The sequence below is a fragment of the Seriola dumerili genome, unplaced genomic scaffold, assembly GCF_002260705.1.
Source record: "Seriola dumerili isolate Sdu_G_001 unplaced genomic scaffold, Sdu_1.0 BDQW01000110.1, whole genome shotgun sequence".
NCBI lineage: Eukaryota > Metazoa > Chordata > Actinopteri > Carangiformes > Carangidae > Seriola > Seriola dumerili.
The window spans coordinates 9,090,377-9,117,550 of record NW_019174365.1 but is presented as its reverse complement, the minus strand read 5'-3'; the positions used below and the strand labels follow the sequence as shown (position 1 = coordinate 9,117,550).

Sequence of the window (27,174 nt, the reverse complement as noted above, 5' to 3'; positions counted from 1 at the left end):
TTCATTTCACTCAATTTGTCTATTTAATATATAAAATACGGTAAAACATACGCAAAAAGGATAAGGTTTCAAGGGACTTGGATACTTTGGTACAACAAACACTTTTTTGTAAAAGCGGTATAGAATTTCAATAACATATCAGTGCATACTTTGTATATGAAAATATACACAAATTGTATATCATTCTCAAAAAACAACCAAAGAAATATTTTCTTTACAATAAAAACCCAAAGCAAACTAGCTCAACACAATATATTAGCTATAAATTTCATCTTTAGTATTTCATATGCTACATTATTCTGAGTTGTTTTAAAACTCATTTGTGATGCATGTCCTTTATCATTACTGTATGTAACATAACTTTTGTTGTTACCTGTATCCCATGCATTTACATTTTTCAAATTTCATGAATTACTAATTTCAGTTTAGTTGCCCGTTTTTATAAATATATTCTATATCTTAATTAAAATTGCAGCATTTAACTGGTATTTCCTTCATTGCATTTGCTAATACCACAATAACTGATCGTGCAATTTTCAGCAAGTTTTTTCAAAAAAGGAAACCAGTACTATATGTTTATGATAAGGAAGGTAAAGTAATAGAGAGAAAATAAAAACAGTTGGCTATCCTACACAAAATAGCAATAAAATAAAAGCTCCATAATAATATCATTATAATAATAGACAATGGAACTGTCACCAGCACAAATTAATCCAAAAATAGTGAGATTCTAAAAAACATTGTACACAACAAGTAACAGGGTGCAGGTTTTAATTTCTCATATAGATTGTCATGTGACTACACTGCTAGATTGGACAGAAAACCTTTTTTGTACATGAACAAACCTGCCAGAGGCAGGATGCCAAAGCCAATCGGTGTGGTGTCACATTTCAGTCAACCATCAGCGCCCACAAACGGTTTCCATGGATATTAATTTTTGTAAAAGTTGAAATGACTGCGTAGTACAAGAGGAGATCATTGGCTGTCTGAGGGCTGGTACCACTCATCAGTTAAAGGAATAGTTTGAGATTTTGAGACACATACTTATTCACTTTATTGCTGAGAGTTAGATGAGATGATTGTTACCATCCTTGTGTCTGCCCATTTGAATATGAAGCTACAGCCAGCAGGTGGTTATCTCGGTGAGAAAGTTAGTCTGGCTTTGTCCACTATTATCAAACTCTGCCTACGAGCACGTTCTAAAGCTAAAAAAAAAAAACCCCACACTGTATCGCTTGTTTGATCGGTACAAAAATTGAAATATAAAAATGACTGAATTTGTGGTATTACTACCTCTTGGCCAGCCGCTGTAACTTTGTCTTCTTTATGCTGCGTTCACACAATGTCTGCTGAATGGAAAGTTGAAGAGAGTTCATACATTACAAGATGGATAAAACCCTGCTCTTAATCTTGTTGCTGTATCATTTAAATAGCCTAAATTTATTGCCACTAGCTGTTTATTTCCACTAGCCCAACTCCTTATATTTGTACAACAGTAATGGATGGAAATACACTTTAGTTCAAATCTTAATTTGCTAAATTTTGGAAATTCACTTACAATTTGTGTTTAATTTAGATGGCTTGGCTTGGCTTCTAACTCCAACTTGATTGTTAGTAATTACCATCTTAGCGATATAACGTGAACACAGCATTAGAGGTGAGCTTCAGAGGGGCTGATAGCTGGGTTCTTTACCACTGGAAAGAGCCTTTTACTCGTTTCCTGCTGGGATAACTATCTGCTGGCTGCAGCTTCAAATTAACTGCACACATATGAAAGGTATAAATCTTCTCATCAAACTCTGGGAAGAAAGTGAGTTTCCCAAAACTATCCGTTTAACAATTTATGAGGCGAATTTTCTCCAACATGGGTCTATTGAAAGCGTTGGTTAAATAGTTTTCCAGTGCTGATTTGAAAGAAGAAAACACTAATAACCTGAAATTAGTGTAAAAAGCTACCCGCCATGCTGTCAAATGAGGGACGGAAAAATGACCTGATCACGGAAAACATCAAAAACACTGGCATGAACGTGTGTTCATGTGAAAAGGTCACACAGCACGGTGATGTTTTTTTCCGGGCACCGCCCACAGCGTCCGTGTCAAACATCAGTTTCACACTTTTTACTGCGGGCTGCAACTAATCGCACCAAACGGCATCATTTCATAAAGCAGCCGACACTGACTTAAAAGTGTAGGATTGCTTATGTAGATAATCAACAGTCAAACAGCAGCTGACACACAAGTCTTAGAGCATCAACTTGAGGGGAAAAAAAAAAAAAAAAAGTCTAGCAATTATTAGAGACTTTCTACTTGTAGGCATAAACAACCTGTGTACACACACTCATACACAAACTTGAAATGGTTCAGACAAATCTAATTTGCACTAGAAAATATACAATTAAACAACAAACACAGCACTTGGTAGCCAATTCGTTGACTTACTTTGAAAGTGAAAAAGGCATAATCTGTGTCTGCGTACTGTGGAGAAGATTTAACATGATTCTGTCAATCAAAATATGCGTAAAATATGTGTATTATCTCTTTAAGTACACTATAAGTGAATGGCAGTGTCCTAATAATGACTTCAAGATAAGGTGGACGTTTTTACTTTTACTTTGATCGTGGGTTTAAAAAATGTGCGGTAGGAGAATATGATGACACCACAACCAGGCAGGCCTCTGTGAGTGAGAGACAGAAAGTGCACACACCATCAACACTAGCATAAAATAGGTTTACTGAAACAAGTCCGATCCACCAGCACTACCTAGTGTGGCGAAACCCCTGCACCGTAGCTCAAAACATATCAAATTCACACTCATATATGCAAACAGATCCACTGAGAATCAACACATTGCTTGTTTTTAGGGATACCTAGCAAAGTCTATGCAAATATATTCATATGTACATACACGTCGTTGAAGCTGAAAAGCTATTGTACTTTGTCGCCAACTGAAGCGGTAGAAATATAGAAAATGTCTTTTTCCTTTCACTTTTTGAAACACAGCAAAGAGCTAAGGAGAGCTAGAGAGAGCTAAAGAGGACATCAAAGCTTTTGTATAAGGAGTGATTTTTATACAAAGTCAGAATTCCTACTTCTGGACGACTAACGGACCTTCAAAACAGATTTTTAAAATACCAACAGATAAAGAACACTTTGACTGAAAGAACCAAATACTTCCCTACCCCAAAAAAGCCACCAGAGGCTCAAAAAACTCATACTATGTTTTTAACTGGATGGCATCTACTCCTGGTAATAAGCTGAGTGACTGGCTGGATTTCTGGTGCAACGATTTCCATCCAAGTTGCAGAGGAGATGAGGTGAGAGGACGGGAGGAGCACCCAGTCTGAGGAGAGAGTGACGACGAATTCAAAGCCTGAAGAGTATCGACAGTTTCTAGTTCGCGTCGTTTTCCGTGAGTAATCATTCGTCAGCGTCCCTTCACCGCGTGCGAGAGGCATTTGGCATTTTGTTTTTCCTAAAGAGAGGTTGATATTGGCACTCTGGCAAGGTGCTCGACTCCACAGCCGCAGAGTTGCCACCTGAGGGCTCGAGCCTGCCTGGGTGGACGAGGTTGGTAGCTCTGGCAGCGGAAATATTCATTCGTGGTGAAGTATCCTTACCTAGAAGACCTTGTTTGAGTCTGTTTGCTCAGTGCCAGATGGATGCTCAGTCCTCAAACGTGTCCAGATAAAGTTATTTCCAATAGTGCAGTTTGGAAGTGACTTATGGAAGAATGGACAGCACACAATCCAAATAGATTTCAAAGAGCAGGAAGTGGCGAGTCAATGACAGAAGTCCCATAAATGTTGACAAGCCACCAATAACATTGTGAACAATGTAGCAGAGCTCGATGTAAATACATGAAGGTGATGCAGAAACCATGTGAAAGAGAAATGTTTTTATGGTTTCCTCAGATTGCAAAAAGGTTGAACACCTCATTTCTACCAAAAGAAATTACTATACGGGAGTCCATTCAAGCAAGAAGGCTTTAAAAATCTACTGTCCCTCTATTGAAGGGGCCTAAATATCCAGCTGAGCACTAATCCATCCTCCCCTCACTCAGAGCGTGATCCCCGAAGGATTTTTATTTTTATTTTTTTATGGGTTTTTTTGGCAAAGCCTCATGATTCTGGGTGACGCAGCTGAGTTGTATAATTTTGGAAAGAGGCAGATGTGTGATGATAGTGTCACATGGCAGTGGGGTTGGGGCAGTGGGTGTTTAAGGATGAGTGGGGGGTGTGTGTTGTGGGTGTTTTAAGTGTCACCGTAACTTCACAGAGGGTGCAGAGAGGTGGTGCTGGTGCCTCTATGTGACCCAGGTGTCCAATCTCATGCGCTTAATGTTTCCTCCCTCCTGCTCTGGTTCGTTGGACGCCCTGAGGAGCTCGGCCGAGGGGCTGAAGTCAGGTGGCACGGACCGGCTGGCAGGACCTGTAGTGCCAGCCGTGCTGCTGCCCCCACCGCCGCCTCCACCTGCACCTCCGCTGCCACCGCCGCCGCCAGCTGCGCCGGTGTCATCACGATCGCTGCCTTCAAAGGAGCTGGCATTGCTGCTTACGCTGTCTGCAGGCGAGCGGCCGGTTGGGGGTTCCAGGCACAGCAGGGAGCCAGGGTATTGCGGCGGAGCAGTCAGGATAGCTCCTCCTGAGGTTGAGGACGGTGTGGTGGAGGAAGGAGGAGGGCAAGGGGTGCTGCGATCCCGGCCGGGTGAGACGGGCTCCGACTTGATGCTTATGCTGGAGTTTGTGTTGACGGTCAGCATGGCACCTTGAGGTATATGGGTCACCGGCCTGAGAACAAGGTCACGGACGACAGAGAGAGGAAGAAATTGGAAGATAAAGGACAGAACAAAGAGGAAAGGCAAGGGAAAAAAAAACATAAATGATTAACCACTTGACAAAGGCGTATAAGAAGCTGGAAGGCCACTTGCGTCGAGACAAAAACCAACATTACAAGGCACAGCACCAACAGGGAAAAGCCACACTCGATTATTCAACAGTCCAATCAGTTCTGAGCCTTTTCAAAGCAGAAGTAACACCCCCACTGCTCCCAAAAGATCAACAGAACAGCCCAGGAAGCATGAAATGATTTGTGTGACAAGGTGGTTCGCAGTGAGTCAGCCATGATGTGAAGAAACTACAAATGATAAACAGAAAATAAGCTCGGGTTAGAGAACATGGCGGAAACCGGAACTACGTCTCTTTCCTGTTTGACTGCAGACAGCACCAGACATGCTTAGGGGAAGCCAGCCAAAAGCGCACAGACACACAGGAAAAAGGAAGTGTGATACAGTACCGGCCCAACCACTCATCTCTACCCAAGAGCAGGTTGGACGGAGAGCCAACACTGTGGGGAGAAAAAATGTTGGAGCCCAAATCAAAAGGGAAGAGGTGGATTAGAAGGCATGTGTGGAGAAAAGTGTGAAACATTATTGCGAGCAAGGTTTCTTCAACAACAGCAATAATGTTAATAATGTTTTAGCATCAGAAACACAAAGAGCCTAATCTGCTGAATTTTTATCCCTGTTCAAGTAAAAATCCAGATGTGAAAATCTTGTTTTCTGATCTAAAAACACAGAGCATGAAGCATTTACACAAGAATAAACATGTCTATCATGACAGTCAGATTCTTTATAATTTTGCCTTATTAAATTGTGTGTATGGTGGCCCTTAAGGAAGTTTTTTTTTTTAAATAATATGAGCATACAAATGATGTGGTTTGTGTTTTGATATTTACACTGTTTCTAATTTAGAGTGCATTACTCTTTATGTTTGTAGTTTTGCTTTTCTGGGCTTTTGCTCTTGCGTGTGTTTGGTCCTTAGAGGCCACTGTATTTGTGCATGTTACAGGGCTGCAGCTTAAAATATGAGGGAAGAAAATAACAATTTGCATTTTGATATCTCAAAGCAGGTGACTTAAAGTAATTTGTCTAAACAAATAGATTCAAAATGGCAATATTCTTAAAACTCTGCATACAGGTAACCATTGCTGCAGCATTACAATGTTATAATTGAATGGTTTGATGCACAAACCCATTATTAAATATCTTTACTGCATTTACGTATAAAAATAATCTAAAAATACATTGTATAGTAGCGATTGATGGATATATAGTTTCTAGAGAGCAGTTACTTTGCTAGCAATAATAATAATAATAGCATAATAACATTCAGTTTTCCTCATATTAAGGTTTTGTCACCATGAATTGGTGCAGACGCAGTAAACTACCTCACGACTCTACTTGTATCCAAAGTTACATAAAAATGACCATTACAATTTGTCCTCAATCCTAAAGTTAAATAGAAACAAGTAAACGCCTATGACAAAAAGCTAATTCGTAAAAAGCCTAATTTAATAACTATAAAGTGGCCACATTTACAAAGATGCAGAACTGCATTTTGATTGTGATCTGAGACTTAAAAGCAAATACATAGTAAGTAAGTGTAAGAACCTGCATATTTTTTAAATGTTAAAGGTTCAGAAAATGTATTTTCAGACCAGTTGTTTGAGTTAATAAAATAAATGTACAACTGCATTTATGGCAACATATACCGTATGTATGGTTTCAGACAGAGGCCTTTCAAATACAATATGGACTACAAACCCCCCCCCCCCTACAGACAAGGTCATGACATTTCACACACGCAGACACTAGTAGTGGCTGTTCACCTCAGATTGGCAGCCAGACTGGACACCTGGCTAGACAGCTCGCTGCTCTGTTTGTCCACGCCCCACATGCTGTGGACAAGAGGAGAGAACACACTTCAAGGATCTGGTGTTCATGCCACCAAAAACCCAACCTGAAAACCAGCAGCGTTCTGTCACACTGATACAGCACTGCTTAAACAACAGGTTCTACTAAGTACTCTAATATAGTACTTGGTCTCCAATGAATATAGTGCCATTTACCTGACACTGCTTTTGAATCTTGTTTCTAGAAGTTATCAAAACTGCACTAAACTCAAATGGAGGTTCTGTATCTGTTTTCACTTCTTCACAGAAAAGTAATTTGGACTTGGAGATAAAATAACATGGATGTTTGTGAAGTCCTTACTGCTGAACCTGCAAAGACATAAAACAGCAGGCATGTGTGAATGTAGATGTGTGTCAAATCAGTATTATATTAGAGCTGGGACTAGTTTACTGTATGAAACATTACTTATATATTTGTTTGTAGAATTACTCAGCTTTTTGTTCAAGACAATAATCTCTCTTCCTCCCTCCAAACACCGCACATCATTTCATCCTGCTGATGTTTGTCTACTCCAGAAAAACTGTGTTCAGATTGATGTTATGAAGACGCTGAGATGGTGAGATGCTGGTGAGACCAATTCACTAAAAAAGGAATGTGAATTGCTTGCATATACGGTCATGGTATGGATATCATGCAAGCTGGGTCAGTAGTAAAGTATTTGAGCATTAAGAACGTTATCAGTAGACTGAAAGCTAATACGCCAGGTTGTCAACCAGAACTATCTGCATCATGCCACCAACATTATCCCCAGCGCTGGATGTGAGCGATGACAAAATCTTTTTGGAAACCAGGTCTGAAGAGAGACGCAGCGCAGATGAGAAAATAAAGAAAGGACTTACACCAAGTTGCTGAGTGATGCAAGATTAAGTTGCTGCTGCTGCTGCTGTTGTTGCTGCTGCTGCTGCTGCTGCTGCTGCTGTGTTTGCTGCTGTTGCTGCTGTTGTTGCTGTTGCTGCGGTTGCTGGGAAACAGCCTGCTGCTGTGTCCATGTGGACACACTGGTTGGCAACAAGCCACCAGGTGATGCCAGAGCATGTAAAGCAGTAATGTCTGCACTGGTCAGCTGGTATTCTGAGAGAGGACAAATGAGAGAAGAGTCACCACAACAAAACTCCTATTTCCCCTGGTTTATTACATAAGGGATATTTTCAACACTGTCAGATTTGACTCTGTTCTGTCTTCACTGAATGATCGATGTAAAATCATATATTTCCTCCATTTACTATTAAAGCATACTTTCACTCCCTGAGCTCATACAGAATGTGTAGTTCACCTGTGTTGTACGCTGTGGGCATGGCAGAGAAGGGCAGCCCCTGTGCCAGGAGGCTCGGTGTGGCTACAGAGACCACTGGTGTTGTGAGCGTTTGTGCCACCTGGGCTCCAGCCGCGAGCCGCTGGGCGTTCTGCCAGAGAGGATGACGACATGTTAGTCCCAGCAGAGACAAAGAAACAACTTTCACATGTTACCTAAAGCTGAAGCTAAGACTTATTTCAACAGTGTAAATTCCGACATGCTGGGAATGACAATGTGCTTATGGTTGATTTCATAATGACGTACTGAGTCAAGTAAATCTCAGAGTTGAATGGATTTACTATCAGAAGGTTCTTGATGACATGCATCAAAAACAGTTTCCTTTTTTTGAGTGAGCCATAAATGCTGTAGATGTATATTACATTAAAGGCAGTTTTTTCAACCCTTGCATATTAGCATTGGTTTATTGGTCTTTTATGTTAAGCTTACAATGTTGGAATTATGTTTTACAGTGTGCTAAAATTCCCTATAAGAGGCCTAAACGCAGATTTTTATTTTAATTTGAATTTATCTCCTTCCCTTCAGTCCTAGACAAAATTATTGGCACCCCTGCCTATTACTTTCTTGATTAATCGATAAATTGGTCAACAAAATGTCAGAAAATGCATTTTGAAAAGGTAATATTGTAAGCACTGGAAGTTTTTCTGCAACTGTTGTGACCAAGATCTTGTTTAACTTTTAATTGAATGTGCCGTTAATCTCATGTTTCTCCAGTGGATGTCACTAAAAGCCTTACAGTATGCCACTTGGCTGCACTCCACAATGGTAAGATATACTTCTTATGTTTCTATCATTCACTCTCAGAGAAGGCTAATGGGGTTCAAACCTGCTGCCTGCTCACTGTTTGTACATTATGTCAGACATTTAGATGAAAAAAATATTCAGTGTTCCTCCAACACAGGTGCAGCAGAGATGCCGCTAGATCTGTGAAACTGCTACCATGAGGTTTTATTATTATGTACCTGTGCTGAAAGACACAAATCTCTGAAGAAGCACAGCGCTCCAGAGCCTGGTTTCGCTGAATTATATCACAGATAAAACAGAAAAAAAAACAAAAGGTCTGCATATAAAAAGGCCAAAGATGCAATAATTCTGGTCTGGAATTACTCTTCTATATTGTGCGACTGATGACTATAACACTGAATTTACAGAGAGAGAGAAAGAGAAAGGAGATAGACCGGAGAGAAGGGCCAGATTCAATTAACTGCCTTTGTGAAGAAGTGAGGACGGGCGGTGGGGTAAGGGTGATGAAAATCAATCACTATCCTGTGGAAAATGAGATTCTTGCCTGTCAAGTTTGAGGAGACTTGTAAAAGAGGGAAATGACAATTGGCACCAGCAGCAGAAAGCAGCGACCACCATCCCTCCCTCTGAGTAAATTCAGCTTAAATTAAAATGAGATCTTGCAGGATAACAAGCTTTCCCAATCACTAAGTTGTACTTAAATTTCTATTTAATTTCAGTATAATTTTTCATAATTTTGGGTGTAAATGTTTTTCTGCATTATGGATGCTATTTTAAAACAAGGACCAGGTTTATAGGGCTGAAACTTAAACCCATTCTCAATCTTTTTTTTTCGCTTGAAAAATTACTGAAATTAATTATCATAATAGTTGTTACTATTATCACAAGGCACAAACTGATTGAGCAACTTTTTATTTAAGCACTTACAAATAAACAAATAAAATGTAATAGAAAATTAAGCACTTTTTGTTGTGAAAGCTTCGGAGCTACATATAAAGACGTAACTGGGGAACAACAGAGTAAAATGCCTTTAATGTAATGCCAGTTAGTTTTTAAAAACATCTCTAATTGATGATTTTGGTGAAAGGTGGGAATGAGAGTTGGTGTGAGTGTCAGTGAACAGGAAACATGCTCTCTAGCGCTTCTGACTACAATGCCAAGTGAAAAGACACCCATGCTTAAAGTGTTATCATATGATGAAGTACATGGGTCTTGTTGAAAACTGACGGGCTCACTCAAGGACAATTCTGCTGATTACTCATAACATAGACTTTACACTTTATAGATTCTATATTACACAGACTTTTCTAGACTTTCACTGAGAAGATCATGATCCTGACATAAAATGCTCAAACAAAACAACCATGAGCCCTGAACGACATGCAGTCAGGTGGGAACCACAAACTGAAGACCATCCCAAGAAATGTCAGTGGAGCAAGACCGAAACAATGACAAACTCTCGTACAGTATTGTAACCATGCTAATAATGTGCGGACAGTCGATAGCCATCGACTCATGCGAGTGACTGACGTGAGGAAAATCACCTCGTTTACCAATTCCAGCTCATCCTCTGTCTGCAAAGGGTGGTAACGGAGAGGGTTACAACTCTGATTCAGGTTTGTAACTTAAAGTGAACAGAGTCATTAAAAGTAGGAAAACAATAATAAAACTACTTACTGCAGATGGGCAGATACTTCACTGATGTTACTGGTTTGTTTAGCAAAGTTTACAATGAAATCATTTAGTGTAGGCTTATTGTGTGCGACCTAAAGTCAGAGGGGGTACAGTACCATCACTCTGCTTGCTTACAGTCGTCATAGATCAACCAAAAACGAATAGTTGACACAACAGTCTCCTGATAGCTGTTCTGGAGCTTTTAATCTTATCACACAATCTTCCTCAGCAGATTTCTAATGTTTCAAAGAGCAAGAATGAACTTTAGGTCCCAATTTTAAAGCAAAAGAGATGACCATAAACTTGGAATATAACTGTTTTTTAAGCCCCTTGGGGGAACAGCAATAAGCTGTAAACACAACAGTGCCTATTTGTACATCAAACACACATGGAACCACATTAACATTCATTTGGAGTCATGTTTCTGGTCACCTGGTGAATGTAAGTCAAATATTCACTCTCCTAGATATTTTTTTGCATTCCACCAACAACTGAGGAAATATCTGGCCCTTTATGCTAAACAATAATTTCCTGTATGATCATTATGAAGAGTCACATCTTTCATATTCTCATGTAGTCATTTGATCCAATGTAAGAATAAAAATGTACATTTACTCTTTTGGCAGGCTTACAAGTAAGGGCAACACTAAAGTTTCAATGCAGTAGGAGACCTTGGCTTGATGTAAGTACTAAATCAATCTATCTAAATCTAAAAATATTGATTAAAGCAGCATTAATGTGAAGATGTACAATTCTACGACAACAAGACAAACTCATCTGCTAAGGAAGATTGTGTGAAATCATAAAAGCTCCATTGACACTGTTTTTGGCAACTACTGTCTCCAAGGTCAGGAATGAACTTTCAATCTAGACTGAAATAATGTTTTCATGACCTACAATTGTTGGTGGATAGCATACTCTGTCAAACAGCGGCTACAAGTAAAAATGGGTGTGTCTTTAGTTCAAAGAGGTATGAAAATGTTCAGTTGTGAGAAATCTCTTCAGTATGTCAGTGGGAGTTGGTTGAATCATTTAAGACTTTATGAACTTTGCCAGAGTAAACAATTAAATGTTGGACCATAAGTGTTAAGCACAAATCTCTGCCCCCATGTCTACTAAAAACAAAAGAAATGGTGGCAAACAGCTTCTAACGCAATGTTCACCTCAAGTATAATTCTTGAATTTCATTTGATACATCAACATAAATTCCCTTTGTTTTTGTTCTGAGACAAAATTAAAATAATTTCTTATCTCGTCGTGTCCCTGATCAAATCTTCTAAGTTTCAGGTTCAAGTCTTTCTTCGCTTTGTTATCCTTAGTTTTTAAAAATCTCACCTAACAGTTATGCCCTATAAAGTGTCATTCTTTCAAGGATCAAAATGTTAAATAAAAGTACCCAGAGACAGCACAAGTTCGGCTTGGTTAAGCTCACCATCTGCATGAGGCTCTTTCCGCCCTGTGAGGTGATGACTCGGAGGTCTGGCTTGCGGCTGTTGACCATCTGGGGGCTGGGAGGTGGGGGTGGAGACTTGGCCGGAACTACTTTCCCCAGACTGTTGCCGTTGGAAACGGTGAGGAGGCCTGGGGAGGCCCTGGCACTGGTGTATCCATTAGCTGCGGGGAGACAGAGGTGCGAATGGACAGAAATCAATAGGAAAATCAAACAGGTGAATGCAGACAGCGGGGTACGGACGCTGTGTGCGCACTCAAAGTTGTGTTAAAATAATCCTCTAAAGGTTTCTCTTCTATTCTGAGAGTGTCTAATTTAAAAGGCATGCCAGTGTCGACAGAATAAAAGTCTCTGAAAAGCCAACATCATGTCATGGACAATAAAATTCTCATCTAATGAGACGTAAATAGATGATGTTCAAACCTTTTTGTGTTAGTGACAGATTTATATTAATACTTCTTCTAAAATCTTATGCAATCTCTTCATTGAAATATCTACATTTCAGCAAATTTTGGAGCCAAAAGATGTTTAATTTTTACTCTAAATATCAGATGAAAATTATACAGAATACAGTATACAGAAACATTTTCCAATGCAAACATTTAAAAGAAAGAACTAACAGGAATTTCTGTTGAGAAAAGAAACTGACATGTGCCATAATTCTAAATAATGATCTATAAATCTGACTACATGTCCAAAGGGATGTGCTGGGAATCCCATGCATGTCTGTTGATGTTACTGGTGGCATCCCCTGATTCCTCCAAGGCACAATCACAGATGGTGCAGAGGAGGAGAGGAGGAACCTTAGAAAAGATTTAGTATGAATACAGACCAGATAACAGAAGAAGAAATAACTAAAGAATAAAGCTCAGGTTTTGGACAAATAAAATAGTACTCACAGACTGGACTTGGGCATCCTCCATTTGAATTATTCAGGTCGCCTCCAAGAAGAGCACCTATTGATTAAAGATTAAATAAATAGAAAGGATTATTTCTGTTCAGCCTCCACAACTACTTAAGAACCAATAAGACACTAGCGGCTTTCACATTTAATGAAATATAGTATACATATTTCTATTATTTGTGGTAAAATCTGACAAATAAGGAAGCAATGAAATAGTGAAAATTGTGGCCACATACAACATACTGTACATGTAGCTCTAAAAAGACTATTTTATGATTAGATCAAAAGCTACCCATGGATGTGTTGGTGAATGTGAATAAATACGAACTTTCAATCTAAACAAATTTTAAATGTTTACCACAAATTGTCAAATGTGAATCCTCAAAAACGTGAATATACATTTTCTACTTTTATACAAAAAGAAAAAGTGCCCAGGCCAACTACAGTACACAACAGGCCACATACATTAGAGCATTATAAATACCTTATTTTCTGATCTCATCTCATTTTTATCCTTTATATTTCTTTTTCTAATTATTAGTTTTACTCTTGTTCCAATTATTATTCTTTATTGCACATAGCACTTTTTAGCACAACTTCAAGAGTATGCCACCCTGTGTTTCACTGCACATAATATTCACCTTTGAATTGGGAATAACCCGCAAAAAGAATCTCTTCAGTTACTGACTCCAGATGTGTCATGCTTAATATTTGTTTTATAAAGCTATAAACTAATAATTAAAAGGCAATACAAAAGTTAATAAAATAATCTAAGTAGGAGTAGTTGTAGCAAATGTCACACACATTAGATTAGTTCAGTGTGAAGGAATGTGCACTACTCCCTGAGGAATTAAGCAGCTCATTACAAGAAATGATAAGGAGATAGATACATCCAGTTTCTACTGGATTATCTAACAACAGTGAATAACAATATATTAATAGTTATTCTTGAGGAGGTAAACACGAGATTTTAAGGAAGAGCTGATAGTGTAATAGCAAAAAACTGACTCAACTAAAGGGTGAAATTTTTGTCTTGAAGCTTTGCCAACAATGATTTACTGTAGGTGACCTATTCTGGTGATATTTGTTAGTCTAGAGACGACTTCAGTCTCGCCACACTCAGCAGAATACCACTCGCTCACCTGCGCTGGCTGGTCGCTGTGGCAACCCAGGAGACACCGTATTTCTCTGAAGAGCTGGTTGCTGTGGTGACAGGAGGTGGGTATCCGTGAGCGACGATGATGTTACATAGGAGGTAGTTACCAGTGCGTTGCCAGGGTTACTGAATTGCAGTGTGCTTTGATTGGACGCCTGGACTGTGACTGGCATGGAGAACGTCTGGGGCGGAGCTGTTGGCTGCTGCAAAATGGAAAGTGAGAAGCTGTGAAAACAGCTGCTTATTGACACATCCAGCAGAAACATTATCAATCATTATGAGACGTGTGTCTGGCCACCTCAAAAACATTAGTCCAATATTCACTGTCCTTTAGCTCTGCTTTTGGTCTCCACCGCCTCCTGATTTGTTAAATACTCCAGTGTGTTTACCAGCTAGTCTCCAACTGTGTCCATCTGCCATTTGTTGCAGAGATGGTAGTATACAGAAGACTTTAGAGCTGTTTATCACTAAACAGCTGCCTGCTGGGGCTGAAAACTTCATCATGAGAGAAGTGAGAATAAAGCAAAACTGAATATTTATAGACCAAATTTCTGAATATATTTTATTGCTCAGTAGCTCAGTAAAATGGACAGTTAAGCCCACACCTATTGGACCACCATATCCTCATAACTTTCTCTAACCACGTTGTCTTAGCAGTATCTTCTCTTCACCTTTTTTTTTACCCTTAGTTAAAAAAAATTCAAGACATAAAACTCAGCAATAATTTTAATTCCCCTGGTTCAGTTTGATTTAACTTAAAGATACAGGGGAGCATCGTCATCATATAGTCATAAAACTAAAGAACAAAACAATACTAAAGGGCCAGAATGAAGAAAAGTGTTATCTTATGATGAGTGAAAGTTTATGGCCTTCTGCAAAGGACCCAGTGAAAAAAAATGTGTGAAACAACCAATAAGGGGAACTTCACATCAGTCGCTGTTTCCTATAGACACACTCAGGCCAAACAGACAATAATAACAGACAAATGTTCGACCAAAATGTCCACAGTCAAGAGAAGCAGAACTGAACAGTAATTATGACATGCTCTGTATGAAATATGGGAAAATTAAGGGCCAAATGCAGGTTAGCTGACTTACTCCATAGCGTTTGAAGAGAACATCCAGGTCCTCTGTGGTCTTACGGTACTTCTCATCATTCAGGGGACTTTGGTCAATGGAGTCTTCACCATCCGGCTCTGGACTGTCACAACCGTTGAAGCCTTTCTTTCTCAAAGTCTAAGAAAGTTAAAAAGAAAATAAATGAGTCAGAGTAGTGTAAAATCAGTCAGTCAAATTGCAGGGAAATTATATTTTCAGAATATACACAATATAAACAGGACAATGTCTAGTGCTCCCACACAGTTAGACTTTTCTTTTTCTGAGCCGGGCCACTTTCTCGGCTTCCCAGTGCATTTGTGGTTTTGTGTTCATCGATCCAACATCTTTTTCACACTCTACACATTGCGCACATGCACCCTCATCACTGACTTACCTTATCCTTTAGTTGTGAGAAAATCCGTCATCATTTGCTGATAATTTATAGTAGCTATGATCAAAGTTTCAGACACTTAAGACTGTATTTTTATTTAAGATATCATGATGGCATTACCTTTTTGTACTTCTAAAATTTTACTAAATTCAATTCATTCACACAGCTGTTTGGATTACAGCTACATGGTAGGATTACCTGAATTCACATTCAAATTATACTTGTGGCAAGTACTTCTGCAGTATGACTACATGCAACTGTCAAGTGCACATTTCAAAAAGTCAAACCTTTTATTCTTCCACCAAAAAACACAAAAACCTTTTGATATCTCCCTGGTGAAACACCTAGTCCAGTCACCTGTGCAGCACATGGCTCTATTTTTACTATATTGGATGGAGTAAAACCGTATTATCAAGCTCATTCTGTTTCCAGTTAAATTAAGCTGTTAATGTCCATGAATACTGATTGGCATCTTAATCCTGTTTTAGGGTTCAGTCTCTCTGAAATAAAAAACAAAAGGCACCAAAAAACTGCTGATTTGATGGATTTACCTCAATGATATCTGCATTGGTCCGGCTCTCATGAGGCTCGTTGTACTCTGTGTATTTGAGCAAGACCTTGTCCATGTCAGTGCTGGCATACTGGAACAGCTTGTTCGCGTGGTTGAAGATGATCAGAGCAATCTCGCAGTCACACAATACACTCAGCTCATAGGCTTTCTTCATCAAGCCAAACTTTCGCTTTGTGAATGTCACCTGAGGGAAAGCATGGGGTGGGGAAAAAAAGTATGTGAATTTTGGTAGCAGTAGTAGACTGGAGTTAAATAATTTGTTAAGGCTAATACTGTAGTATTGCCACACACCCTTTTTTAAAATTAAGAGAAAACTCAGTGAAGGTCAGAAATTCTCTGGTCATGAGTTTCTTTTTCAGGGTTAACAGAAAAAAACTAGAGCAGAGGATCCTACATATTTTTCCTTTGCATAATTCTTAGATGGGGATCACACATTCATAAGCCTGTAATCCACACACAAAGGCGTCTACTCTTACAAATCAAAATGAAATACACAATTCTGGAGAAGAAAGCGCTGATGACCTATGAATAATCTTGAATAATTAAGAAAATATTTGTAGTCATATTACTGGCAGACACATCAAGTAACATATCCAACAAATAGTATGCAAATGGTGTTTTGTTTTTCTTGGTGCTGTCACAACAGTCACTAAAACACACTGGAGTCAGCATCAATAAATGATGCATCCTTATTTTTATGCACCTTTTATGAACTATTAGCACTACAGTTATGTAATTTTCTTCAAACTCAGACTCTGGCTTTTAATCGATAAGCAATCACTGATAATTTTCTATGATACCCATAAAATTGTTTCCAGAAGGTGTGGAAGCCATTTTTGACATTGCTTAATGAAACCTAACTATTTAATCCATGAGCTTCCCTGCTATGTTGTATTTCTGTTGTCTGCAAGTTCTGTCTTACTCTATATATTTATTCTTGCAGTTCTCCACCCATTTGTTTTCTTTTTTTCCTTTTTTTTTGTCTTGTTTGGTTTTGTTTTGTTTGCACCCTTGATTCTCCTGATGAACAGGGCAGTATATTATCTCACCCGTTTATTATTTGTTGATACTTTGCTCTTAAAGTTCTGGATATGAATCCCTTGAGATATTTTGAGTAAATTCTCAATGTCACAACAATTTGACTGGAGTTCACTTGTGATCAATTTACTGATTTAAATTGGAACAAATACAGTATTTACTGTACAAAAGGGTCCAGGATCCGTCTGTGAGGTTTAAGGTCAGAGCTGTGAGGAGGAGGAATTGGAATTAAAACTTGAAAAAACATTCCTTGATGGTTCACAAAAACAGTGATACCAGGGGAAAAAAACTAAAAATACCAAATTAACATTTTTGTGGGACTACTCATCAGACCCAAGCAAGCAAACAAAAAGAATCTTGGTCAGGGGGAGAGAAAAGCCACCATGAAGGAGCTGAACAGCTCACAGCTGTGACTGTGGATATATCCAACAGAGCAACAATCGATGCAGCTTTTACAAATCTGGGCTGTATGGCAGAGGTGCTGAAAGAAAGCCACTTGTGGAAAAACTGACACATGACAGTGTGTTTGGTTAAAAAAAAAAAAAAAAAACGTAGGGGACTGAGACCATGAGGCAAATGTGATGAAACCAAACCTTTCAGCAGTGATACCAAGTGTCTGGGCAGAACCCAGACTCATCTTATCACCAATCCAACACTCTCCCTACTGTGAAGTTGGGTCGCAGCCTCATGCAGTGAAGATTTATAATGAGAAAGGAAACAAAAAACGAAACCGGAAAAGGCAAATTCTTGAGGACAGCCTGTGTTACAGTATGTGAGACCTCACTGCTGAAAATATGGATATCTGAATGGGACAGTGACACATATGTAGACTGAGCAGATAATTTCACTTGAAACACAAGTCATCTTACCATGGAAACACACTGTATTTTATATACTTTTAATCCAAATTTCAGCAATAAGGAAATATGTTGCTTTTCGAACAGATACCAATTGCCATACAAAACAATAATCTCTACCTTTATGCTAACATAGACAAGAAAAGAAAGTAAAATTTGAACTCTACAATTCCACAAACTCCATCTGCTGAGGAAGATCATGTGATAAAGCTTCAGAACAGCTACTGAATTGCGATGTTAACATCCTACCACTAACCAAGACAAAGAAAGTGCAGACAAGGCAGAGGTGAGTCAAACAACTGGCAATTGCTGATATATTCAGGCAGGTGTGTTCTGCACACACGAGCAGGGGGGCAGGGCTAGGGAGTCCCCACTCCTCACACACCATTTTCAGCAAATGGAATCATGAGAATATAAAATCACCTATTTAGGATTATTTTGGTTTTAAAGAGTATTTAACCAACTGATGGACCACAATTTACCATCCTTGGATGGACTCAGTGCTGCTGACATACTTTAAAACACTGCATAATACTGAGCCATCAAAGAAAAAATTTGATAAAAGATAAACTAAGACTCACCTGCTTGTTCCTTTCGTCGGTGATCCGTTGGATCTGAATCTTTTTCCTTCCCATGATGCTTTGCAGTTGTGGAGACAAACGTCGTAGTCACTCAAGTAGAGAATAGCCTCTCTGAGGTTGAGAGACGAAATGCAGACTACTACCGGTTACTTCAGCCCAAAAACACTCACACAGTCATGCATCAGAGGATACGCGCACACACGCATTTCTCTGCCCAGGTGTGCTGAGGCAACGTGGTCGACTCCTTTTACCGATGAGCAGCGAGTGAAGAGTGAAGGCTGCAGAGATGTGTGAGGTTGAGGAGGTCCTCAGTTCATTGTTTGTCCAACAGGGAAAAAAGTGACAAACTTGTTTGCAGCTGCTGCAGCGAGGAGGACAACAATTCTCTCCTGTATAAGACAAAGAGAGACACAAAAATCAAAACAAGACTAGATGTGAGAGGGAACTAAATCGATAACATCTGAGGATGGGGATCACACATTCATAAATTAATAGATAATCATATTCTTGTTATGTGAGAATAATAACAGAAAGCTACAATTTCAACCTCTTGACTGCCAACCAGTCAAGTTGCAGTTTACATCTGTCTGTCCAGACTCATAATATTTATATTTTGTCATAATTAGTTCATGAATTCTTCAGTTATGGCCAAAAACATGTTTTGTGAGGTCACAATGACCTTGAATTTGACCTTTGATTACCAAAATCAGTTCATACTTGAGTCCAAGTGAACATCTGTGCCAGCTAAAATTAAATTCCCTCCAGGCATTCCTGATGTATCATGTTAACAAGACTGGGACAGGTGTGAGGTCACGGTGACCTTGACCTTTGAACTTTGACCACCAAATTCTAATCAGTTCATCCTTGAGTTCAAGTGAATGTTTGCGCCAAATTTAAAGAAATTCCCTCAAGGCGTTCCTGAGGTATTGCTTTCAAGAGATGGATGTACAGACCGACAACCTGAAAACATCCGACCATGGCTGTCGCCAGCGCGGAGGCAAAAACACAATGTAATCTGTACAGTTCAGTCAACTTAACGTGAGAACAATGAAGACAACAATACTAACTGATTATGGGGGCAGGGGGGCACAGACAATTAAGTTATCTATCCAGGCAACACTCTATACCAGAATCACAGGTTAAATTCTTCCAGTGTCCAAGGTCCATTGCAGGACATGAACATTTTTAGGAGGTCAAATGCAGTAAAAAGACTCAGTTTACGCACCAGCATGGCACCAGAGATTTAGTTCATTCTAAGCCTCACCATCAACAAACAGCAAGCTCGTCGAGGGGCACTCAATTAAACAGATTTTTCACTTGATCTTGACACTTTGAGATTTGAGAATGAGATTTGGCCTTCACAGTGCACTGTTAGGAGAAGTTAGAATTGTATCTTGCACAAGTTCACTGTGCTATTTGTGTTATTCCTATGGATCAACAACACAAGATGCAGATATACACACCTAAACATAGAAATCAGGAACTACAGCTGAAATAACGAGTCAATTTATTGATCCAAAAAGTATATATCAATGACTATTTTGCCAATGAACTGAAGGCATTGATCAAATCATGACGAAAAAAAATCACTTTTTAAATGTGAGGATTTTCTAACTTCTTTCTAGCTATGTCCTTACACTACTTTCCAACAATAAACCTGTCAAGTTCCCAAAGTGTAAATGTTAAGTGATATGTAAAAGTACTATACATTTCCTACAATGGCACGCAAACCTTAGTGTACATGCTATGGACACTAGTTTACACCAAAAAGCCCAACATGCATCATTTCACCTCTGCTTAATGAAGCAAATTTACTACGTAACATACAAAATAAGATATTTCAACAGATCCCTTTGAGTAACTTGTGATAAACATTTGTCATCTAACATTTTATAATTTAAATTACGTAGATTGATGGATTAATCAAAGCTAACACTAATTCATTGCAGCCCTACATGGAGCTAAGACTTTAAAGTTGTGAGTCATAAAAATGTGTATAAGAAAAAAATCTGCATGTTTCCCACAAATGTAATGCTTCAACACTGATTTAATCAATGATTTTGATGATTTTATTTAAAGGAAAACATCAGAGGAGCTCTCCGTGAAAAGGACATTAGGGAACAGGACTCAGTGTGGGCAGCTGAGGACCTTTAACAGAAATCATAACAGGTTCGGTGGCAAAAGCACAAGGCGATGCTGATCTACAATGCTCTCAAACCTGCATGGATTTTGGTCCTGAATTCAAGTTATTCAAAAGTGACAAAACAAATATCAAAAACATGTTTAACTGAATACCTTGATGCTAATTGAGGGATATGATCACAATGTTTATTTCACTCATAACAATCCAAGTTGCTCAGCGTCAGAGGGGGCATATTAATGACTATAGGCTTTGTAACTGTGTTGTAGGTCGGTTTGCCGTCTTTATGCGTCACTGTCTTGTATTCTTTATTCTGGCCATATGTTGAAATCCCTCTCACCATTTGTATGAAGGTCTGAGAGTCATGAGTTATAAATGAAAATAATGAAGAAATTATGAATAAGAAAGCCTTGAGAAGTCTGTCACCTCTGCGTGAGCTGGAGATACATTTGAAACTGTGGAAACTGGTCACTCCTGTGATCATGTTACACTGTCTGGACTATTGGAGTGAAAATATTTGTTAATTCCTGCATACTTATCTAATTAAATATACGACTATAAATTTATTTTGCAGCAGGACTGTACAATTAATCATATATTAATCATGTTTTAGCTTCAACAGTTTATTAAATAAAGTCAAGTGCACTGCTGATGCTTTTGGTTTAAATCAAGCACTCCCTAATCACTGATGATTAACAACTATTTTAAGGATGAATTAATCATTTTAGTTTTTTTTTTTTTTTTTTTAAATCAACCATTCAACCATTTCTCTGGTTGGAGCATCTCCTGTGTGACAGTTAGTAGCTTTTCTCAGTTTGCTTTCATTGCGAGTTGACTATCTCTGTGTTTGGACAAAACAAGGCATCACCTTGGATTCTGACGGTCATTATTCAAAACTGTCTTATGATTGTTAGTTGCAGGCCTAAATGTTGGTTCCCACTATTATTAACTGGTCTTTGGCGAGTGCATTTTTAAGTGTATTTAACTGCATTCTGTACAAAGGGATAAAACCCTTTTATTCAGTTTCGTGCTTGACATTATTAGTAGTGATTTAATTCAGTTGTTTGGTATGTGTATGTTTAATGTCCTTAAGTGAGGGAGATGAATAGGAACTTGTTTGTAGGAGCCTCTATACCTCTGGACGTAAAAATGACAGTGCCTGTGAATGGATCCCAAAGCAAAAATTTAATCCAGTCCCACTGCTGTAGTGAGAACTACTGCAATCATTTCACTTTTTCTACATCTTCAACTCTCTTAATACAAAACATATCTACATCTATTAGATACACTGCCTTCCCTAAAAACCCCATGCCCTTTCCTACACACTGACACAGCCCTGTGGCAATTGTGTTAAGTTTTCCCTCCAGTCATGACCCTCCACGTCCATGCTTTCCTGTGGGATTGTTGTTAGGCCAGACGGAAAAAATGAAAACGCCACTGGAGTGCACATGGGGCCTCCACAAACCACTAAACCACATTTCAACACTTCAGAGAGTGGCCAGCCTGAGAATTAATCAAAACTTGTAATAATATCCAGCATATTAGGTTCAACTCTAAAAATCTCAATGTCACTTATCAGTGCCATGTATTACATCAACAGCAGCAGGTAGAAACTCCAAAAATATTGCAGCTTATCATGGTTGTTGATCAAGTTATAATAATAACAATAACACTAGGTGCTTTATAACAGTGGTTCCGAACCACTTTTGCCTGTGTAAACCAACAGGTCTATCAGAGGCACTCAAGTACCCCTTCAAAATATGGGATGGCTCTCCAATTGTTCAATAGTAATTCACCACAGAGACAACAGTGGCTGGCATGGATTTGTGGTTGCACATATGAATTCATACAAGACATTCAATGTACAGAGTTGGTCTTTTTTCCAGTATGTTTGGTCAAGTTTACACTTGAAGAGGCAGCAGTTTTGGGTTTTTCAACCGTTTATCCATTACTTTTAGCTATTCACTCTGACTTTTCTACCAGCTTGCAAACTAGTTTTCACTAGAGATGCACTGATTTGAAACAGCATTGGCACCAATACACCAATTATTAAACAGACTGGGTGTTGGCTATAATAAAGTGTCTTTGTCAAGGTCTATATAAAAATCCAGTGTTTTTTCTATCGGTTACATTCATTCAGTCACAGTGGTCAGCCAACACAGTTTTTAGCGCCTCATGTTACCTTACATAAAAATGATTTATATATAGTGAGGTATAGATATTTTAATTTTGAGAAAAAGACTGCAATGTTATCGTTACTCTGTATCAAGTTGAACCGAGGTATCAAACAGTATTTAGAGAGAAAAATTTGGATTGGTGCATCCCCATTTTTCACAAACCCTTAATTGCAACATTTGATGGTAAAGCTGTGAAAGTTGGTTGGAAATTGAGGTATTTCCTGTGAAGTCTGCCTATTGTTGCTGGAGCGTTATTGTGACAATAGGGGCTACAGCTTGAGATGAAACAATTGGTCGATTACTTGATTAGCAAAAAAACTATCAGCAAATATTTCAAATAATTGAATGCTCCTTAGTCAGTTATTTTTCAAGGAAAAACAACAAAAGATCCAAAACATTCTCAAGTTCCAGCTCCTCAAATAGCAGGATTGGTTATTTGTTATATTTATTACTAACTGCATTATCTTTGGGTTCTTGTTTTGTCTAACCAACAGTCCAAAACCAAAATTTATACAATTTACAGTAACATAAACAAAGAAGCAAAGCTGAGAAGCTGGAACCATTGAGTCTTTGAAATTTTTGCTTGTTAATTGACTTTAGCAACCAATCAAATATCATAACCTCAGTATCTCATTTTTGCACCACTTTGGACAAAAGCATCTGCTAAATGAATGTAAATGAAATCACGGTTGGTGACTAATTTGCTACTGATTGAGTAATTATTTAATCTACTAATTGCTTCAGCACTGTATCATAGCTTTTATTTAAGGCTGCAACTAATAATTATTCTGATTAACGATTAATTCGCCATTTATTTTCCCAACTAAACAATGAATCATTTGATCCATGTAATGTCAAAAAAGTGTGTATCAGTTTCCCAAGCCAACTCCAAGACCGACAGATATTGATTATATAATGTTATAAAATGGAGAAAGCACCAAGTCCTCCTTGAGAAGCTGGAATTTGGCATTTTTGCCAATTACCTTAAACCATTATTAATTATTAAAATATTTGCTGATTAATCCCTGTTGATCAGCTAATTGATTAAATGACTAGCTGTCATATTAGCTATTTCACAATTTTTCCAGGAAACTCCTAGTAACTGCAGAACCTCTCCCTGGGGTACAAGTACCTCTACACACGTCCATGTACATCAGGTTGGGAATCACTGCTTTAGAGTTCTTTGCTAATGTGGGCCACAGCCAGTAAACAATCTGTGATGGCGAAAATGATAAAAAGACCTTGAAAGTGTTTGCAACCCTATAATGATGGCCATTGTTAAACAACGTTATATATACATTAACAATTCATTTGGATAGGCTGCAAAACTAACACGATACTCCATAGTGTAGTTTGTGCTGTTCCAAGATGGAGCTTTTCCTACATTAAATCTGTATTCACAGCAGTGCTGGGCATCATCATAGACCATTCATTAGGTGTAACTGTTAGGAACCAACTCTAAACAATTATCACAACAAGACATGTAGAAATCTCCCATTGCCTGGGGGCGAAATGATTAAAAAATGCTCTTCCTTACTGACTCTACTAACTTTGCCACTGTCAGGCTACAATATTTTCTTTGATTAGGCTTGACTTGACCAGAATGGGGGTACACTGCAAGGCTTCTGTCTAGCCTCCCTCTCCGTGTCTGCCCTCTGCATGGCTGTCCCCTCATTACTGTAATTGACACGTTCATCCCTCCTCTTCCCCCTTAAGGCGCTGATGGCTCAATTAGGAGCTGGCCGGAGGACTGATTGGACGCCAAGATAATGAGGTCGCCGCTTGGCTAAAACTGAGCCCTGCATCCAACCAAACCAAACTTGCTCTGTGACAAACAGGAGACCAAGAGAAGCGGAAAAGACAGCTTACAAGTCAATCTAAAGACGCAATCAAAGACATTAGATAGAAGAGTACAATGGTGGCAATGAATGACTTTTGGTTGGGCCCGGTTTGCCTTATTATCTTAAGAGGGCAGGCATTTGGTCACTCTGGTAAAAAAAATAAAAATAAACCACGCATGTTATTCGAATTATCCAAGTGATGGTTATGCAACTTTTGAATATTCTTCTGACAAAGGAGAGCGCAATCAAGCTCAGGGTAGGCATCTGTTCGTTTTGGAGTAGTGTAATTAGTGGCACTGACCTTTAGAGGATTATGCACTAGCCAATGAAATGTGCCAAAGCCCTGAGATAAATAATGGTTGGAGCCTCAAACATGACTTGCAGTGGGGTTTGCCCATCCACAGCTCCGAGACAGGGCTTTAGGGTGGCCTTAATGGCTCAATCACTGCCCCCAAAAGATGGACAGGATTGAGTTGCACTCACGTCGTCTTGTGACTTTGCATTAGTCTTACACCTGACAGCAAAAGATTAAAAAGATTAATATAGATTAATATATTTACAGTATGTCGCCTACCAGCATTACAAAATAGTACAGCTCACTATCAGTTAGTTAGTTAATTAGTTATCAGTTAATATGCTGATTATTTTCTCAACCATTTTATCAATTAAATGCCAGAATACTGTGAAAAATATCCAGTATGGTTTCCCAGAGTCCAAGGTGACATCTTCAAGTTCCTTTTTTAAACCTGCAAATCAGTCCAAAATCCAAAGATGAAAATTCCCATGCTGCAATTGATGCAAACAATTGAAGATCCCAATGCTGTCTTAAGGAATTGTTGCTGTAGACTTTGAGAAAAACGCTGTATTATTTCGTTCATCTTGACAACCACTTGCAGCCTTGTCAGGTCAAAGTCCTAGCCATAGGAGCTGCAAGCTTTAACACTGTTATTTTAGGACTTTTAATAAAACAGTTTTGTTGATGATAGGAAGGTTTAAGGCAGTCAATATGTTAATCTGCTGTGAGGCCAGCAGAAAAATAGGGCTTCTGCATTTCAAACAACAAGGTGTCATTTCAGGACGTGCAGGAGTTATCTTTAAACCTTTAAAAACAACAATTTTATACTAAATCCAGTACACATGTTACACATTTACAATAACCATGCTGGTGGCAGAAAACTGAGCTACTCCACTACCTACAGATGTTGACATGAATCCATCTGTATGTAGGATGGCACTCAGTGGTGGATCACTCCGTCAAACTGGCCTACTTCTAAGCCCAGTAGCTTTGGTATCTACCCTGGGATGGCACAGAAAACATGGCTGCTAATTTCCAATGCACAAGCCAGCCACTGAATTCATGCAACTCCATGCTAAACCATAATCAGTGTCCTAATTTGACTGAGTCTGACTGGGATTGCTGTTAGGGTATATGTTTAAGAATACTTACTGTAACATGCAAATGCCCTTTACCTATTGCCTAATTGTGTGTCTTTTGTACAAAATATAAGCTACTTCAACACCAAAATCTCATTAAGTCACCACACTCTCTCTCTCACTCACACACACACACACACACACACACACACACACACACACACACACACACACACACACACACACACACAAACTTAAAACCAGTGCAGGAGAATATAATTTTTCTTCAGGCTCTTATTAAGAGTGAGACGGAAAAATGCAGCTGGATGAACAGCTTTGAACAATAGCTCTCTCACATGTGCAGTTAGTCATTTTTCTTCTTAATGTCATTATATACTACTGACCATGTTAGATCTGGTATGTGGAGTCCACGTGAGGTTAAAATGACATTGTTTCTAACAAAGTCGGAACAGGACTCATAGCTATCCTTATACACATTATGACAGATGGAGTCTAGAGACAGAGTAGGCCCACTGACGGCAGACAGGTACCCTGCAGGGTCTAATTTGACAGGTTGGAAGATCGTGTGCCCTCAATTTACCAAAAGTGAGGGAGTCCTTTAAGACACCATAAATGGGGTTGATGTACAGAGCATAAGATGAGCTACTTGAAAAGGCCATTTCACAATTTTCTAGTTACGAGTCCGACGGACAGCCATTACCTTCCTTACACTCTCCATACAACTCGGCTATGCGAGCTGGAGCACGGACTACTTTAAATCGCATAATGGATATTTTGTATCCAAATAAACTATGTTCTTCTTTACAATATAAAATCAGTACGCTGTTGCTTATTACTTTGCTACATTTAAATAATAAAGCAAGCAGGTCTGCTCCTGTGCGATGAAAAAAGACGCAGGAAGGAAATGTATCACTCCACTTACCCTGAAATATTGCTGATAAAAATCGAAAATAGGCCTGCCACCACCCGCTCCAGAGGTGACTTGTCTTAATTAAGAAGCATTAATTAATTACGCTGAAGCGACGTCTCTATTTACATGAATCTTCGGCATTTTATTCCATTTAATGTAGAAGTAACTATACTGTCCACCCAGG

At 38.8% G+C, this 27,174-nt stretch overlaps 1 protein-coding gene across 3 annotated transcripts; it reads right to left on the bottom strand.

The window, feature by feature from the left end:
- Positions 1 to 27,174, bottom strand: LOC111223082 (myocyte-specific enhancer factor 2D homolog). Of its 3 annotated transcripts, XM_022747104.1 has the most exons (13): positions 27,003 to 27,174; positions 18,528 to 18,916; positions 16,032 to 16,235; positions 15,090 to 15,227; positions 13,979 to 14,195; positions 12,832 to 12,888; positions 11,915 to 12,096; positions 10,353 to 10,382; positions 8,026 to 8,155; positions 7,592 to 7,823; positions 6,668 to 6,736; positions 5,294 to 5,344; positions 1 to 4,788 (listed from the first exon to the last, which is right to left on the bottom strand). In XM_022747104.1, exons 2-13 carry the CDS (start codon positions 18,579 to 18,581, stop codon positions 4,305 to 4,307), a joined length of 1,848 nt encoding a protein of 615 aa, XP_022602825.1. In that variant the 5' UTR covers positions 18,582 to 18,916; positions 27,003 to 27,174; the 3' UTR covers positions 1 to 4,304. The 3 variants fall into 3 exon arrangements, with proteins under 3 accessions (XP_022602825.1, XP_022602827.1, XP_022602826.1); XM_022747106.1 differs by lacking the exon at positions 5,294 to 5,344; XM_022747105.1 differs by lacking the exon at positions 10,353 to 10,382.